Source organism: Erinaceus europaeus, chromosome 3 (assembly GCF_950295315.1).
Source record: "Erinaceus europaeus chromosome 3, mEriEur2.1, whole genome shotgun sequence".
NCBI lineage: Eukaryota > Metazoa > Chordata > Mammalia > Eulipotyphla > Erinaceidae > Erinaceus > Erinaceus europaeus.
This window is the reverse complement of record NC_080164.1, coordinates 65,088,094-65,106,395: the sequence shown is the minus strand read 5'-3', so window position 1 is coordinate 65,106,395 and position 18,302 is coordinate 65,088,094. Positions and strand designations below refer to the sequence as shown.

The window sequence follows — 18,302 nt, the reverse complement described above, 5'->3', positions numbered from 1 at the left end:
AAAGTTGCAGGTGGAGGTTGTTTGTTTTAGATAAAAATGAAAGGGAAATAGATAAAAAAAATGAAAGGGATGAAAAAAATGAATAGATAAAATGAATAGATAAAAATGAATAGATAAAATGAATAGATAAAAATAGATAAAAAATGAATAGATAAAATGAATAGATAAAAAATAGATAGAAAAAATGAATAGATAAAAAATGAAAGAGAAGGGGAAGACAGGGAGAGAGACAGACACCTGCAACCTTGCTCAACCACTCGTGCAACTTCCTCCTTGTAGGTAAGAACCAGGTCCTTGAACCCTGGTCCTTGTGCACTGTAATGTGTTCTGTTGAATTGAGAGTTGTTTTGAGCCTTGGTCTTGGTCTGCCTTTAGTCTTTGCAGGTAAAACACAGTCTTCCCCTTGTGATTGATAATCCACAAGTGTAGTTTAGGCACTGGGTAGTAGGGCCCTAAATTGAACCAGATAATAGCCATAGAGGGAGGGGGCCTGTCTGGAACTGAGCTATATACCCTGAACTGAACCAGGCTTGGGCTAAAAGGGGGGGTGGGGAGGGTAGCAGGGGTCCTGGCTTCTGGAGGGTAGGCTGCCAGAGCCGCACTTGAAAGATGGAGTTGTGAACCACTTTTTAAAAAATATTTTTATTTATTTATTTGGATATTTATTTATTTTGGATAGAGACAGAAGTTGAGAAGAAAGGAGAGGTAGAAAGGGAGAGAGAAGTGGGGGTCGGGCAGTAGTGTAGCGGGTTGAGCGCACATGGCGTGAAGCTCAAGGACTGGCATAAAGATCCGGCTCAAGACCGGGCTCCCCACCTGTAGGGGAGTCACTTCACGGGCGGTGAAGCCAGTCTGCTGTTGTCTTTCTCTCCCCCTCTCTGTCTTCCCCTCCTCTCTCCATTTCTCTCTGTCCTATCGAACAATGACATCATTAATAGCAACAATAGCCACAACAACAATAAAACAACAAGGGCAACAGAAGGGAAAATAAATAATAATTGAAAAAAAGGGAGAGAAGTATACCTGCAGGGGTAAGGGTAGATAGCATAGTAGTTATGCAAAGAGACTCAGGCCTGAGGCTCCAAAGTCCCAGGTTTAATCCCTGCCCCCTCCCACGGTAAACCAGAGCTGAGCAGTGCTCTGGTTAAAAAAAAGAGAGACCTGCATCACTATTTCACTGCTCGGGAAGCTTCTCCCTGTAGGTAGAGACCAGTGGCTTGAAAGTTCTGTGCCCTCACTCACCTCTTAACAGTAACCACCATAGTTTTCCCGAGGTCATACATATGGGTTGCCTATATATTTTTTCTTTTTTTTACAAGTTCATGCGTTTCAATTCTTTGTATTCTACGTATGAGTGAAATCATTGAGTATATGTCCCATGACTTTTTTTTTCATGTTTATAAGATAAAAATTAGTGATTTATTCCATTGTTAAAGGCTCCTCTCCCAATTCTAAGTATTCCTCTTAGTGTCCCTGCCCCCATATTTTAAACTTTTAATCAGGACAATGAAAAGGTATGTACCAGAGAAGCTAGTAGGCCATTTGGGTAAAGATGGCTGACCCCAAGTGGAAATTGGGGTCACTTTTAAGGCCTTGCCTTTACTTCTTTTTTTAAAAAATATATTTGGCAATTTAATATTGAATTACAAAATTATAAGATAACAGGTACAGTTCCACACTGTTCCCACAACCAGACTTGTGTCCCCATTCCCTTCATTGGGAAACTGCATTAGTTCTAAGAACACGGATACGGGTTGACTATTATTTCTATAACTATATTTATATATATTTGCCCATTTTTACTGTGGTCCTGTCTTTACTTCCTTATTTTTAAGCCACACCTATTTCAACTTCCTTCTTTTTTCTTTTTCCCTCTCAGGTAAGGGAAATAGTGCCTGACTTCCCTAGGTGTTCTCCAGATTCTCTTCCTTTTCAGTGATGATGCAAAAATGTTCTGGGTCCTGGTAGAACTAGGGTTCTGAGCCCTCTGGTCTTTTCCTGATATTTCTCCCTCTAGGTGTATGTACCAAAATTTTTTGGGATGCAGGAGGTAGGAGTTCTGGTTTCTGTAATTGCTTTTCTACTGGACATCTGTCTTTGTTTGGGTTCCACTAATAAAAAAGATAGTCTGATACTTGGGAGCCTAGCGGTAGCGCAGCAGGTTAAGTACACGTGGCGCAAAGCGCAAGGACCGCTGTAAGGATCCCATTTCGAGCCCCTGGCTCCCCACCACCTGCAGGGAGTCGCTTCACAGGCGGTGAAGCAGGTCTGCAGGTGTCTTGTCTTTCTCTCCCCCTCTCTGACTTCCCTTCCTCTCTCCATTTCTCTCTGTCCTATCCAACAATGACGACATCAACAATAATAACTACAACAACAATAAAACAAGGGCAACAAAATGGAAATAAATATTTAAAAAAAAAAGAATAGGACAAATCATACCAAATTAAAAAAAAAGATTGTCTGATACTCATCCTTCCCTTTTTGGTTTATCACACTTAATATGATTCTTCACATTCTATCCAAGATGAGGCAAAGAAGATGATTTTATCATTTTTGAAATCTGAGTATATATATATATATATATATATAATTTTCCTTAGCTTATCTTTTGTTGGGCAGGCATCTAGGTTGCTTCTAAGTTTGGGCTATTACAAATAGCACTGCTATTGGACCAGTAAAATAGCTCACTTGGCTAGTGTGCAGTTTTGCTATGTACCTGGCCCCTGTCACATTGAAAAAAGCCCCAGTGCTGTGGTCTTTTCCACTCTTTATCTCTCTACCTCTATCTAAAAATGCATATAGCAATGTTAGGAACATAGGTATACATAGATGGCTTTGCATTGCTGTTTTTTTTTCCCCCTGTAGATAAATCCCCAGGAGAGAACTTGTTTGATCATAGGGTAGGTCAATGTCTAGTGTTCTGAGTAATCTTCAGACTATTCTCCACAGGGATTGGATCAACTTACCTTCCTACCAGCGGTGTAGAAGGGCTTCTCCCCATATCCTCAACACTTTTTCTGTCCTTTATAATATCTGACATTCTTACAAGTGTAAAATGGTATCTCGTCTTTGTTTATATTTCTCTGATAATCAGTGACTTTGAGCATTTTCATATCTATTGCTCCTCTGGGTCTCTTCTTTTGTGAAGATTCTGTGTCCTCTTAATTTTAAATGAAATTTTTGTATGTTGCTGCTAAGTTTAGTGAATTCTTTATATGTTTTGGTTACTAGCCCGATAACTGTTGTATAGGGTATAAAGATCTCCAATTTTGTAGGATATGTTTCTGTTTTGGTAGTGGTGCCCTTTGTTGAACAGAAGCATTCAGACTGATATATTATCATTTGTTTTTTTCTCTGATGCTAGACTTGAGTTTTTTTTTTTCCTCCAGGGTTATTGCTGGGGCTCGTTGCCCACACTATGAATCCACTGTTCCTGGAGGCCATTTTTCCCATTTTGTTGCCCTTGTTGTTACTACTACTATTGTTGTCATTGATGTTATTGTTGTTGGATAGGACAGAGAGAAATCAAGAGAGGAGGGGGAGACGGAGAAGGGGAAAAAAGACAGACACCTGCAGACCTGCTTCACTGCCTGTAAAGTGACCCTCCTGCAGTTGGGGAGCTGGGGGCTCAAACCAGGATTTTTACACTGGTACTTGCGCTTTTGCGCCATGTGTACTTACCCTGCTGCGTTACCGCCTGACACCCAAGTTTTTTCTTTTCCCAGAGTACACAGCAGAATTTTTTAAAAAATAATTTTTCATTATCTATTTATTGGATAGAGACAGCCAGAAATCGAGAGGGAAGGGGGTGATAGAGAAGGAGAGAGACAGAGAGACTCCTGCAGCCTTGCTTCACCACTTGCAAAACTTTCCCCTTTCCATAGCAGACTTTCATAACTAAGGCATTTGGTTCCAGGAACAATCCCTGGCATCTGGCAGCACTCTGGTTAAAAGAATAATAATAAAAAAAACTACTTTCAGCAGGTTTAGACTCAGGAATTGAACCTGACACCTCTGGGACCTGAGGCATGTACCAGAGTGATGCTCTAGTATTCTCTCCTCTGCCCTGTCATTAGTACATATATTAGAATTAAAAAGCAAATATAGCAGATAAAACTTCAGTTGGTGGTGGGAGTGATCAGTGACACCTTTCATGGAGAGAGAAGAAACTGTACTCATGGGACAACAACTATTGTGAATCATTATTTCTCCCAAATAAAGTGGATTGGGAAAAAAAAAAAAAGGTGTACCACCACTTGGATAGTGTATTGCTTTGTCATGTGTGTGACCCAGGTTCGAGTCCAGTCTTCACCAAGTTGAAGGAAGTTTCAGTGCTGTGGTCTCTTTGACTCTCTCAATGCCTGTATCAAAAACAAACAAACAAAAAAACTGGCGGGGGAGTTAGCATAGTGGTTATGCAGAAAGACTTTCTTGCTAAGGCACTAGAGGTCCAAGATACAACCTCCAGCAACCCTAGAAGATAGATCTTAACATTGTTCTCTTAAAAAAAATTTTTTTTTAGTTTATTGTATAAACTACTATGTTGTCCTTCCAGCCCTGTTTCTTATATTTTTAAGTATTTTTAAAAGGCAGAAGAGGTTGCAGCAGAACTCATATATGACCTGCATACACAATATTTACTATTTGACCCTTTACAGAATAAGTTTGCCAACTCCTGATCTAAATGAATATAACAGATCCTTCCTGTTTGTGTAAGCTCACTTTATAATGGATATTTGAAAATTAAAAATTAAAATTTTCATTGTCTTCTACAGAGAAGATGGTGAATTAGAAGATGGTGAAATAGATGATGCAGGATTTGATGAAACACAAGAACAGGAAGCAAAAGAAGATGAAAAGCAGAAAAATGAGAAAGTATATAGAAAATCAAGAAAAAAACACAAGAAAGAAAGAGAGAAGAAAAAATCCAAAAGAAGAAAACGTGAAAAGCATAAGGTTAGTTAGAATCTACCTTTTTATTATTTTGGTAATTTAAAAATATTATTTATTTATTTATTATTGGATAGAGACAGAAACTGAGAGATAGAGTGGGAGAGTCAGAGACACACCTGCAGCACTGCTTTACCGCTTGTGAAGTTTTCCCCTTGTAGGTGGGGACTAGGGGCTTCAACCTGGGTTCTTGTACACTGTAATTTGTATGCATAACCAGGTGCACGAGGGCCTGGCCCCTTGATAAGTTTTTATGAAATTTTAAGCACCAAGAATTAGGAAGTATAATTAATTGTCTACTTCCTTATAACTATATATATGAAATATATTTACATCATTAATAACTTCTGAACGTACATGTTACATGTATTATATTAAAGGTCTAAAAATAAGGTAACTTTTAATGTAAATTAAATTTTTTGAAATGATGTAATGTTCAAAGTGCTGAAACGTTAATTAAGGAAAGTTTTATTCTCTATTGATATAGATTATCAGTGTTGACATTTGTTGATAAAGTGCTTCTATGAAAATTGCTGTGCTTAGCTGGGGGAGACAGCATACTGGTTATGCAAAAGATTTTCATGCCTGAGGCTCTGAGACCCCAGGTTCAATCCCCAGCACCACTGTAAGCCAGAACTGAGCAGTGTTCTGGTCTCTCTGTGTCTCTTTCATCAAAAAGTAAATAAAAATACTTTTTAAAAATTGCTGTGCTATATGCTAGGTGTTACAGAAATGGATGAATAAGTGGCTGGGTGGTGACACACTCAGTAGAGCATACATATTAACCATCCTCATAGACCCAGATTCAAGCCACTGGTCCCACCTGCAGTGAGGAAGCTCTACAAGCAGTGCAGCCATGCTCAGGTGTCTTTGTCTTCTCTCTTTCTTTATCCTTCCTTCCCTTAAATTTTTATCAAAAAAAAAAAAAAAAAAGGAAAGAAATAAATGGACAAATATGTCTTTGCTCTTACATAGTTGTTACCATTACATAAATGAAAAGGGAACAGGCAGTGGCACACTCGGTTAAGTGCACATATCACCATGTGCAAGGACCTGGTTTGAGCCCCACTCCCCACCTGCAGGGAGGACTCTTCATGAGCAGTGAAGCGGGTCTGCAAGTGTCTTTATCTTTCTCTCTTCCTCTCTGTCTCTCTCCCTCTCTCAATTTCTCTGTCCTGTCAAATAAAGTAGAAAGGGGGAAAAATGGCAAAACTGGATGCCAGGAGCCATGGATTTGTAGTGCTGTCAACCAAACCCTAGTGATAACTCTGGTGGCAAATAAATAAATAAATAAATATGAAATGTAAGTACTACCAAGAAAATAATAACATCTGGTTAGAGAACATGTCATTTACTTTGAGAATAAGGGAAACTTGTGTTGACAGAAAACAGAGAAAAGTGGCATTGGTAGTAGGGTAGTTTTTGAAACCCCTTGAATTCCCAGAGAAAATCACAGAGCAAGTTAGGGTCTACAGAGGTAACTCAGTGGTAGAGAATATGCTTTGCCCATGTGTAAGGCTCTGAGTTCAATCCTAGCACCACATAAAAACAAGAAAAACAAAACCAGAACATCATGAATGGAGGACAATACTTTACTCTCAGTAACAAAACTAAAAACAAAAAACAGACATATAAGAGAACAATTAAGGTAGAAAAACCAGAAACTCACTGGCCATATCTACAACAACTAAAAAAGCAAGCTATCTCCACAAATGAAAAATATATAAATGAATGAAGCCAGACTACAGATAGCACCAAAAACCAGTGTAGGGGGCCAAGGAAATAGATCAAATGCTGGACTTTTATGCTTGAGACTCAAAGATCTCAGGTTCAGTTCCTGCCACCACAAGCTAGAACTGAGCAGTGTTCTGGTTATTCTCTTTATATATAATAAATAATTTTAATACAACCAACAAGCATTATAAGGACAACTATATGTAATGAAAAAAAGTGAAGATAAGGGTATTTGTAATAAACATTAAACATTACCAGTAGCTATATCAGATGAAAAACAGCAGTAGAAACAAGGAAGGAGCTTTTCTACTTTCACTTCACACACAAGATAAGCATGTTTTCCTTTTTATAAATAAAAATAAAAAACATTTTTAAAAGAAGGGAAAAAAGATAACCATGTAAAATTAGCTGATGCTGATATGGGCCTGGTGAGCTCCAAATATGAATCAATCAAATCTATCATTAACAAAAAATTAAGGGGTGGTCCAGGAAGTGGCACAGTGGATAAAGCATTGGACTCTCAAGCATGAGGTCCAGAGTTCAATCCTCAGCAGCACATGTACTAGAGTGATGTTTGGTTCTTTCTCTCCTTCTGCCTTTCTCATGAATAAATAAACTCTTTAAAAAAAAAAGGGGGCGGGGGAACCAGGCAGTAGCACACTGGGCTAAGTGTCCATAGGAAAAAGCCAGGGACTGGTACAAGGATCCCATTTCCGTTGAGTCTGGGCTCCCCACCTGCTAGGGGGTCCACAAGCAGTGAAACAGGTCTACAGGTGTCTATCTTTCTCTCCCTCTCTCTGTCTGCCCCTCCTCTTAGTTTCTCTCTGTCCTAACCAACAGCAATGGGGGGGGGGGGGAAGATGGCTACCAGGAGCAGTGGATTTGTAATGCAGGCACCAAGCCCCAGCAATAACCCTGGAGGCAAAAATAAATAAATAAATAAATAAATAAATAAATAAATAAATATTGCTCGGGAAATTGGTTTTCCCCAACAAAATAAATATTACAACAAAATAACCAATTTCATCAGAGAACAGCTGAGATTTCTGGTAAAGAAACATCACTATCTGAAGGTAGGTGGTTGCAACATAGGAAATGGAGTTAAGGAGAGGGATCAGAAACACGTCACTGCTTTGCCAGTGGGTGTCATATTTACAATTGCCAGCAGATTGAAACAGCCTGCTCAGAGCCACTCAGGAACTAGATGGCTTACTAAAAGGAGCTCAGGGGCCAGGTGGTGGCTCCACCTGTTGAGCACACATGTTACAGTGCACAAGGACCCAGGTTTGAATCCCTAGTCCCCACCTGCAGGGGGAAAGCTTGAAGAGTGGTGAAGCAGTCATGCAGGTATCTCTCTGTCTCTCTCCTTAACACCTCCTTCCCTCAATTTCTGGTCGTCTCTAACCAATAAATACATAAATATGAAAAAGAAAAGGAGCTCAGGACTGTTATTTAAAGTTGTAGAAGACAAAGGCTCTTGAATGAACCCCAGGAGTCCTTCCAGGGGAAACAGGAACTGAATACTGTACTTCTATGGCAGCAAGGAAACAAATCAAACTCTAAGATGTTCTGACTGCCATAGAGACTGTGGTGAATGGGATTAGACTGCCCTGCAGGTGAGAAAAGCGACTTTGACCTCACAGCAGTGCCCCCACTTTCAGAATTCAGTCAGGAAAGAGAAGGAGGTCTAGCATTTCTCCCTACCTAGCTCCCAGACTAGGGCTCTGTTTTAGGGACAGCATGCACCTTAGAACTGTTGTCACTTCTTAAAATTCCTCCCCTACCACACAATTTATATATAAAGCAGAACCCAGTGCCACCTGCTGGTCAACAATAGAAACCAAAAACAGGTGAGTAAAACTAGGGAAAGACTGGTTTTGAAAAATCAAAATGAGGGTAAGGCACTTCATGATGCATATTCAGAGAAGCTGTCAGAGAAAGAATTTAATTTAGGAAATGCATTGTCAGGAAATTTGAAGAAATAAAAAATTCTCAATTTAATAATAAGTGGATTAAGACAGAAATCCATGAATTTAAATATTCACTCGGTAGGAAAAGTGGAAAGCTTAAAAACAGAATTACAGAGTATGAATGATACTTTGCATCCCAGTCTCAAATAGCAACTCAAGAAAATAGACTTACCCATGTAGAAGAGAGAGCATCAGAAATAGAGGACAGAAATTACATGCATGCAGTCCTCTATGTCTTGTTCAGTGAAGTCATTTTCAATCTAGTACTTTTTAAACCTCTATATCCTTCCCCCCACCCCTCATAATACCTTAAAGTTCTTCCATTTTCTCTTTGGTTCAGAGACTCTTGTTGTTATATTTCTATCTGTTATCAAATATCCTGAAATTCTCTGAAAGATCACTACCATTTGGTTTTGCTTCATAAGTGCACTATAAAGAACTGAAACATACACAGTTGTTAAAAAGAAAAAAAAGCAGTCAAACTGTAAGACTTGTGGAAAAATATATATCTGTGTACAGAGAGAGAGAGAGAGATAAAGAGAATCAGAGCATCTTTTTGGCTTGTGTAGTACCAAGAATCTAACCAGCGAGTTCATGCCTGCAAATCCTGTGCTCTGCTACTGAGTCACATCCCCAGCTGCCCATATCTCTTTCTAAGATAGAATCTACACAGAGATAACTGCTGGGAGTGTAATATAAATTGACAAACCATGCATAGTAAGGACCAAGGAACAAAAATATCAGATGAAAAGGGGGTCAGGGGGTCAGGCAGTGGCACACACTGTTGAGTGGACACATCGCCATATGCAAGGACCCAGGTTTAAGATCCCACTGTCTACATGAAAAGGGAAACACTAGTGGTGAAACAGTGCTGTAGGTATCTTTCTTTTTCTCTTATTCAATCTTTGTCTCCCTCCCTGCTCTCAGCTTCTCTCTGTCCTACCAAAACAAGAAAGGAGAAGGAGGGGTAAAAGTGGCCTTGGAGAGTGGTGGATTCATTCTTCAGGCACCTGGTCCCATCGATAACCCTGGTGGTAGAAAAAAAAAAAGTGGGGGTGGGGACAGAGGAAACATCACAGAAGATATGCATATGCAGTAACACTAGAGAACTGAAGACAGGAAAGCTTAAGTTTCCCTGGCCCATTCCCACTTTTACATGAGCAACAAGTTAAAGCTATGGTCACATTCTATATACATTATTATTTTTTGAAATAAGAGTGGAGAGTATATTTTTTTCAGAAAAAGGAGAATGCCTGTGAAACACAAAAAACTTGGTCTAATATTTCAAAATGATGAATGCATACCGTATCATGCTCAGGGACCTATGTTTGAGTCCTGGCACCAGATGAGAGCAACAGGGGAAGGGCCACAGATGATGGAGGGTGCTGACGACTCTCTGCCTCCCTCTTTCTATTTAAAATAGAAGAAAAAGTTGCAGATTCAGGTCTTAACATCATCTTATATCAGAGCTAAACAATCCTCTGTTTACTTCTTTTTCTCTTAAAAGCTTTTAAAAGAAAAATAATAGGGTCTGGGTGGTGGCACACCCAGTTAAATGCATATATTACAATGCACAAGGGTCAAGCTACTGTCCCCCATGGGAGGGGGGAGTGCTTTGCAAGCAGTGAAGCAGTTTTGCAGGTCTCTCTCCCTTCTTCCCTCCTTCTTTTCCCTTTCCTCCTCTGCCTCTCCACTATTTTCTCGATTCCTCTTTTCCTCTATCCAATAAAAACTATTTAAAGGAATAAAAACTATGATTAAACAACAAGTAGAATTTGATGTAATCTTTTGCTTATCTAGATAAGAAGAGAAAATTCCTTATATGGAAAAAAAGATAGGGCCAGAGATATATACCAGATTTATATGCCTGAGGCCCCTGATTTTCATGGTTCAATCCAAGTACCAGAGTTGAACAGTGCTTTAGTTTCTTTCTGTTGTGAAGATAAACACACACATCTTTAAAAAGAGAGAGAGAAAGAAATCATATTCATACAAAATTTTGACATTAGTATTTTAAGTCAGAAAACAATGGGGAAATACATTTGAAGAATGCAGTTAAAGAAATAAAATAATGAGCTATAGATACTAGGTCTTACAAAAGCTTGTTACTATTAGCCTTTCTATAGAATCAACTAGAGAGGGGCTGGGGAGGTTGCATAATGGTTATGCAAATGCCTTAAAAGCCTGAGGCTCTGAGATCTCAGGTTCAATCCCCAGCACCACCATAAGCCAGAACCGAGCAGTGTTCTGGTCTCTTTCTCTAAGTATCTTTCCCTCTGTATCTACTCTTTCTCAATAAAATAAATGAAAATATTTTTTAAAAAATCTACTAGAGAATAAGTTCAGAAAGCCAAAATGGCTAACTTGGTGGTAATTATACTTGAGTATTTCCTTGTCACTTTAAGACATGGACATACACTGAGCAGTATATTATATATGAGAACTTTGAAAAAGTAGGAAGAGAATATAGTAAGCAAACTAAGCTTACGGATTGCCTTTCAGTTACAAAGTGAGAGTATAGGGTATTACTTTAGATTATTACCCTGAGAACAAGCAAAAGCAGAAGTTATTGCTAATTTCAAGATTGGTCCCACTAGTTAAAAAGTAGTATATGCATAGATGAAACAGTTACTAAGGTTACTTTAAAAAGGCAGTGCAAACAGACTCTAATGCCCGACACTCCAAAAAGGCGGTATGAGGGAAACAATTTTGAAATAAAAATCAATCTTTAAAATAACAAAATATGGGGGTCAGGCAGTAGGTAGCACAACGGGTTAAGCGCACACAGGGCAAAGTGGAAGGATCCCAGTTCAAGCCCCCACCTCCCCATCTGCAGGGGAGTCGCTTCATAGGCGGTGAAGCAGGTCTGCAGTTGTCTATCTTTCTCTCCCCCTCTCTGTCTTCCCCTCCTCTTTCTGTTTCTGTCCTATACAGCAGCAACGACATCAATAACAACAACAATAATAACCACAACAACGATAAAAAAACAAGGGCAACAAAAAGGAAAATAAATTTAAAAATAACAAAATATAATACCCTCAGTAAAATCAAATCTAGCTCTAGCTACAAAAGAAAGATTTTTTTTTTTTTTGCTTCCAGGGTTCAGTGTCTGCACTATGAATCCACTACTCCAGGAGGCCATTTTTCCCTTTTTTTTTTTTTTTTTTGCCCTTGTTGTTATTGCTGGATAGGACAGAGAAAAATCGAGAAAGGAGGGGAAGACAGAGAGGGGAATATAAAGACACCATCCGTGAAGTGAACCCCTACAGGTGGGAAGCTGGAAGCTCCGACCCTTCAAAAGAAAGATTTTTAAAATGAGTAGTTACAGTAAATAAATGCAAAGAAGGGGAAGGAAGAGTTACAGTGCTTATATATGAAAGCATCTAATTTAGGTTAAAAAATACAAAATTGGCATTTTATAATGTTAAATATTAAAGTGCATAAGAAACATAAAAATTATATATTTTAACTATATACCCACCAGTAACAGTAACTTTCATAAAATAGGAACAGACTAGTGAAATAGCTCAGTAGAATAGTGTGCTGCGTTGCAATATACTCACCTCAGGTTTGAACCTGCTCCCCATCACACAGAAAGGAGCTTCAGTTATGTAATCTCTCACTATCTAAAAATAAGCGCATAAACAAATTAGGAGGGGCTGCACGGTGGCGCACTGGGTTAAGTGCACATAGTGCAAAACGCAAGGATTCATGTAAGGATCCTGGTTTGAGCCCTCCCTTCACCTCCCCCCCCCCACCTGCAGGGAATTCGTTTCACAAGCTGTGAAGCAGGTGTCTTTTTCTTTTCGCTTCTTTTCTTTTCTCTCCTTCCTTCCTTCCTTCCTTCCTTCCTTCCTTCCTTTCTTTCTTTCTTTCTTTCTTTCTTTTTTTGCCTCCAGGGTTATTGCTGGGACTTGGTGCCTGCACTAGGAATCTACTGCCCTTGGAGGCTATTTTTACCCTTTTGTTGCCCTTATTATTGCTGTTGTTATTATTATTGTTGTTGTTTGGATAGGACAGAATTTGAGAGAGGAGGGGAATACGGAGAGGAAGATAGACACCTGCAGACCTGCTTCACTGTGAGGCAACCCCCCTGCAGGTAGGGATCCTTCAGCTGGTCCTTGTGCTTTGCACCACCTGCCACCTGCGCTTAACCCACTGCACTACCACCCAACTCCCTGAAATCTTCAAACAATAACCTTTTTTAGCCCAAAGAGATACGTCAAGTGGAAGAAATTAGAATATTAAAAGATATTATAGGGCGCTGAGCGGTAGGGAAACAAGACTAAGCCCACAGGAAGTGCAAGGACCAGCCCAAGGATCTGGCTCCCCACCTGTGGGGGAGGGGGAGGGTGTCGCTTCACAAGCAGTGAAACAGGTTTACAGCTGTCTTTCTCTCCCTCCCAACCTTCCTCTCCTCTCTCAATTCTCTCTGTCCTATCCCACAACAGTAATGGAAAAAATGGCCTTCAGGAGCAATGGACTGGTAGTACAAGGCACTGAGCCCATGCAATAACCCTGGAGGCAAAAAAAAAAAATTAAGAGAAACATATTTTAGCCTCTGAATCTTGGCAGTATATCTTCTTCTCAATTATACTGGGATATTCATCAAAACAAACTATATAATAGCCCATAAAGAAAATTGTAGGGAGTTAGACGGTAGCAGCAGGTTAAGTGCAGGTGGCATGAGTTCGGTGTAAGGATCCCAGATTGAGCCCCTGGCTCCCCACCTGCAGGGGAGTTGCTTCACAAGCGGTGAAGCAGGTCTGCAGGGGTCTAGCTTTCTCTCCCCCTCTTTTCTTCCGCTCCTCTCTCCATTTCTCTCTGTCCTGTCCAATGACAACAACATCAGTAACAACAATAATAACTACAACAATAAAACAAGGGCAACAAAAGGAGTAAATAAATATTTTTAAAAGTTTTTAAAAAATTCTAATTTATTTGATATAGTACAAATAATAATTTTAAACCACAGTGCAATAAAATGAGACATTACTAGTTATATCAGTAAACAAGCTTGGCTTTCTGTTTTGTCATATGACATTTGGTTAGAAATAGTGTCAATGGGAGAAACACTTTAAAACTAGTGTCAGTGGGAGAAACACACTTTAAAACTAGTGTCAGTGGGAGAAACACTTTAAAACTGGAGAATTTTGAGGTTGGATGGTGGTATACACCCACCACCTGCCATGCTCAAGAATCTAGGTTCAATCCCCCAGTCTCTACCTGTATGGAAAAAACTTCATGAGTGGTGTAGTTCTGCAAGTATGTCTTTGTTTCTTTCACTTCTTCTTCTTTTTTTTTTTCAGAGAAAAGAAAAAACATTGACTTTATTGCTTTTGATGTTTGTTTTTCTTAAGAATTACATAATCTCGAGCTAACAATAATTACTTAATCATCATGCTTTCCTTTTGTTTCTTTTTGGTCATTTTCTTTTCCTTTCTTTACCAAAAGTCATCTTTTCATTTTATTATAAACATTAATAAAATTGATAATTATATGTCTGTTCTTTGAGAATTCAGGAGAAAACAATTCTCATATGCTTTTACTTCCCTGACGCTGGAAACATCAGTGAAATTCTTTTTTTTTAAATTTCTTTATTGGGGAATTAATGTTTTACATTCTACAGTAAATACAGTAGTTTGTACATGCATAACATTTCTCAGTTTTCCATATAACAATACAACCCCCACTAGGTCCTTCTTGGACCTGTATTCCCCCCTCCCCCATAGTCTTTTACTTTGGTTCAGTATGCCAATTCAGTTCAGGTTCTACTTGTGTTTTCTCTTCTGATCTTGTTTTACAACTTCTGCCTGAGAGTAAGATCATCCCATATTCATCCTTCTGTTTCTGACTTACTTCACTTAACATGAATTTTTCAAGGTCCATCCAAGATTGGCTAAAAATGGTGAAGTCACCATTTTTATAGCTGAGTAGTGTTTCTTTCACTTCTATCTCTCTCTTTCACATCCTTAAAAAAAAAAAAAAAAAACCTGTAGGATTTTTCCTGGGAGATAAAGAGTAGGACATAAGACATGGAAGCGTGAGACCCCAACTATGATCCCTGACACCACATGTCAGAGCAGAGTAGTGCTCTGATTTCTCTCATTAAAAAAAAGGGGGGGGGGAGGTGGAGAGGGTGGGGTATACAGCATAATGGTTATGCAAAGAGACTCTCTTGCCTGAGGTTCCAAAGTCCCAGGTTCAAGCTCACAAACCACCATAAGCCAGAGCTGAGCAGTGCTCTGGTAGGAAAAAAAAAACCAACTTTAAATTATTTTGTTTATTTTTTACAGAGAGAAAGACACAGAGCAGGGGATATACCCACACCCCCAAAAGCACTGCTCAATTCTGGTTCATAGTGGTGCTGTTGATTGAACCTGGGGCCCCAGAGCCTCAGACATAAAAGTACTTTTGCAAACCATTATGCTATCTCCCCAGTCCTACATCTTTTATAAAATTGTTGAGTTCTGTGAAAATAATGAGAATAACATCTTAATTATTTTTGAAATGTAAATAAAGCAATTATCAGATGAAAAAATATAGCATCATAGTATTAAATAATCAGCGATAAAGATGAAATAGAGTTTAACACCTAACTTGGAAAAGTAGAAAAACAGCACAGCAAAAGAAAACAGTTATTAAGGTGGTCCGGAAGATGACGCAGTGGATGAAGAAAACAGTTATTAATATAGGCTTTAAAATAATTTCTAAAGGGGGAGGAGGACTCATTGGCACACCAGGCTAAGTGCACATACTACCATGAGCAAGGAGCACATTTTGAGACTCTGCAGTGAAGCAGGTCTACAGGTGTCTCTCCCCCCTCCCTATCTCTGTCTGTCTGTCTGTCTGTCTGTCTCTGTACCTCTCTGTCTCCCATTCCTTTTCAGTTTCCCTCTGTCTTGTCAAATAAAAACAAAAGAAAAGCAAATATATATGCTAGGAGCTATGGATTCATAGTGCTGGCACCAAGCCCCAGCAATAACCTTGGTGGTAATAATAATAATGATAATTTCTAAAGGTAAATGTATGTTTCCAAGAAAATTAGACAATTAAATACTGGTGGCATGCCCAGTTAAATGCACATAATACCAGGTACAAGGACCCAGGTTTGAGCCTCTGCTCCCCACCTGCAGGGGGGATGCTTCATGAACAGTGAAGCAGGTCTGTAGGTATCTATCTTCCTCTCTCCCTCTCTCTATCCACTCCTCTCTTTCAAGTTTTTTCTGTCCTATCCAATAAAATAGAAAGGGACAGGAAGAAAAAATGGCTACCCAGAGCTGTATAGGCACTGAGCCACAGTGATGACACTGGTGGCAATTAAAAAAAATTTTTTTTAATTAAATAAAAAAATAATTTTGAAACCACCTAAATTTAACTACAGTAACAGCCACTAACATTTTGGTTTATTCTAAGAGATTTTTTTTTTAATATTGGAGGAATACTTACAATTGGTTTTATTATATGTGTTGGGCAGTAATCCACTTGGTTAAATGCATCTGTTACTGTGCTCTAAGACCAGGGTTCAAGTCCCTGCAGTGTTTCTCTGTCTCTGTCTCTCTCTCACCCTCTCCATATTTCCCTTCCCTCTAAATTTCTCTACCAAATAAAATATAAAAAATAAATAAAACCAATTATTTGTTTTTAATTTTGTTTATTTGATAGGACAGAGAAATTAAGAGAGGGAGAGAAGGAAAGAGAAAGAGACACATACAGCACTGCTTCATCACCTGTAAACCCCCCCCACACACACACACACACACAAGTGGTGGCTGGGGATTTGAACTTGGGCCCTTGGGCATTCATTGTATGCTCTCAAAGAGTTACATCACTGCCCAACCCATATAATTAGTTTTATATTTTGCATTTTCACTTAGTAGGAAGCCACAAAGCATTTAAGAACAAAATGTAATAGTTTGCCTTCCTTTAAAGAAGATTTAGAGATAAAGGAAAACACACTTCTGTGAAATCAGATTTAATTCAGCAGCTTTTTTTTTTTCCTGAGGTTGTTCTAGACCTAGATACTGGAAATTCATGCATGAATAAAAAAAGAGCCAGTGTCTTCATTGATAAGAACTTGAAGAACTCTTTAAAGAAGTGTGTGTGTGTGTGTTAATTATTTTTACTGGATGTAGACTATTTGGTGAATTTTATTATTTGGAATTGCACTTATACTTGAAAAAGCTTACTCTTACTATGTGTTAGTCATCAGTCACTTGTAGTTTCCACTTATTTTGTTCAATATTGTGGTTTGGATTTATTTCATATTTATACTTTGTAGTGTTTTGTTATTTAGCCTTTGAGTACTTATGCAATGGAATATGGAGTCTAAAACCACTTTAAGGAAATGAATTAATTCATACTCCATGTTCTAGGATCCCTCCTTCAGTGATAAGGAACCAATTTTACTTAATATTCACTTAAAGATAAGATGACATATCCCTTGAGCCAAAGGGAAATGTTTGCATAAAGCTACTGAGAAGATGGGAAGACATATTGAGTTGTCAGGGAAGTTATGACACCTTTTTAATTATTAATTAATGATCGACAAGATTGTAGGATAAGAGCAGTACAATCCCATTCAATTCACAGCACCTGAGTTCTGTATCCCATCGGTTCTCTGTTCTTTATCCCTCTGGGAGTGTGGACCAGAGATCTTTATGCAGAAGGTGGGAGGTCTGGCTTCTATAATTGCTTCTCCACTGGACATGGTCGTTGACCTATTGATCCATATCCCCAGCCTGTTTTTACCTTTCCCTAGTGGGACAGGGCTCTGGGGAGGTGGGGTTCCAGGACACACTGCTGAGGTCATCTGCTCAGGGAAGTTAGAACACATTTTGCATAGAAAAATACTTCATAGGGGGTCCGGTGGTGGCGCAGTGGGTTAAGCGCAGGTGGCGCAAAGCGCAAGGACTGGCATAAGGATCCGGGAGCCCCCAGCTCCCCACCTGCAGGGGAGTCGCTTCACAGGCGATGAAGCAGGTCTGCAGGTGTCTATCTTTCTCTCCCCCTCTCTGTCTTCCCCTCCTCTCTCCATTTCTCTCTGTCCTGTCCAACAATGAACAACATCAACAATGGCAATAATAATAACCACAACGAGGCTACAACAACAAGGGCAACAAAAGGGTGAAAAAATGGCCTCCAGGAGCGGTGGATTCATGGTGCAGGCACTGAGCCCATCAATAACCCTGGAAGAAAAAAAAAAAACAACTTCATGACTTTTCTCGACAACCCAGTACTTTTTCCTCCAACGTTTTTAGTAAAAATGGAACAGTTATGACCTTTGGCAGTTTTTGAGTTAAAAACTTGTCTACTTACTAGTTGAATTTTCTTTCTACATGTATAAACAGATCTTTTTCTTTCTTTTAGCATAATTCTCCATCTAGTGATGATAGTTCAGACTACAGCCTGGATTCAGATGTTGAACATAGTGAAAGTTACCACAAGAAGAGAAGTGGCTCCTACAGGGATTATGACATTCCATTTTCTCAGGTATTGCCTTTTAAAAATTGCAATAAAGTTTATATAATGTAAAATTTACCATGCTAAAATATACAGTTCAGTGAATTGAGTGGCATTAGGTATATTTACAGTGTTGTACAGCCATTATCACTATTTCCAGGACTTTTTGAACATCCCAGACAAAAA

The 18,302-nt window shown here is 39.1% G+C and overlaps 1 protein-coding gene across 2 annotated transcripts in view; it reads left to right on the top strand.

Moving 5' to 3' along the window:
• The window catches only part of ZC3H6 (zinc finger CCCH-type containing 6), a 73,612-nt gene that overhangs the window by 20,486 nt on the left and 34,824 nt on the right, over window positions 1–18,302 (top strand). For both annotated transcript variants that reach the window (XM_060187331.1, XM_060187332.1), the window contains exons 2-3: window positions 4,776–4,956; window positions 18,024–18,146. In XM_060187331.1, the coding sequence (XP_060043314.1) occupies window positions 4,776–4,956; window positions 18,024–18,146 (304 nt within the window). The remainder of the gene's footprint in view (window positions 1–4,775; window positions 4,957–18,023; window positions 18,147–18,302) is intronic.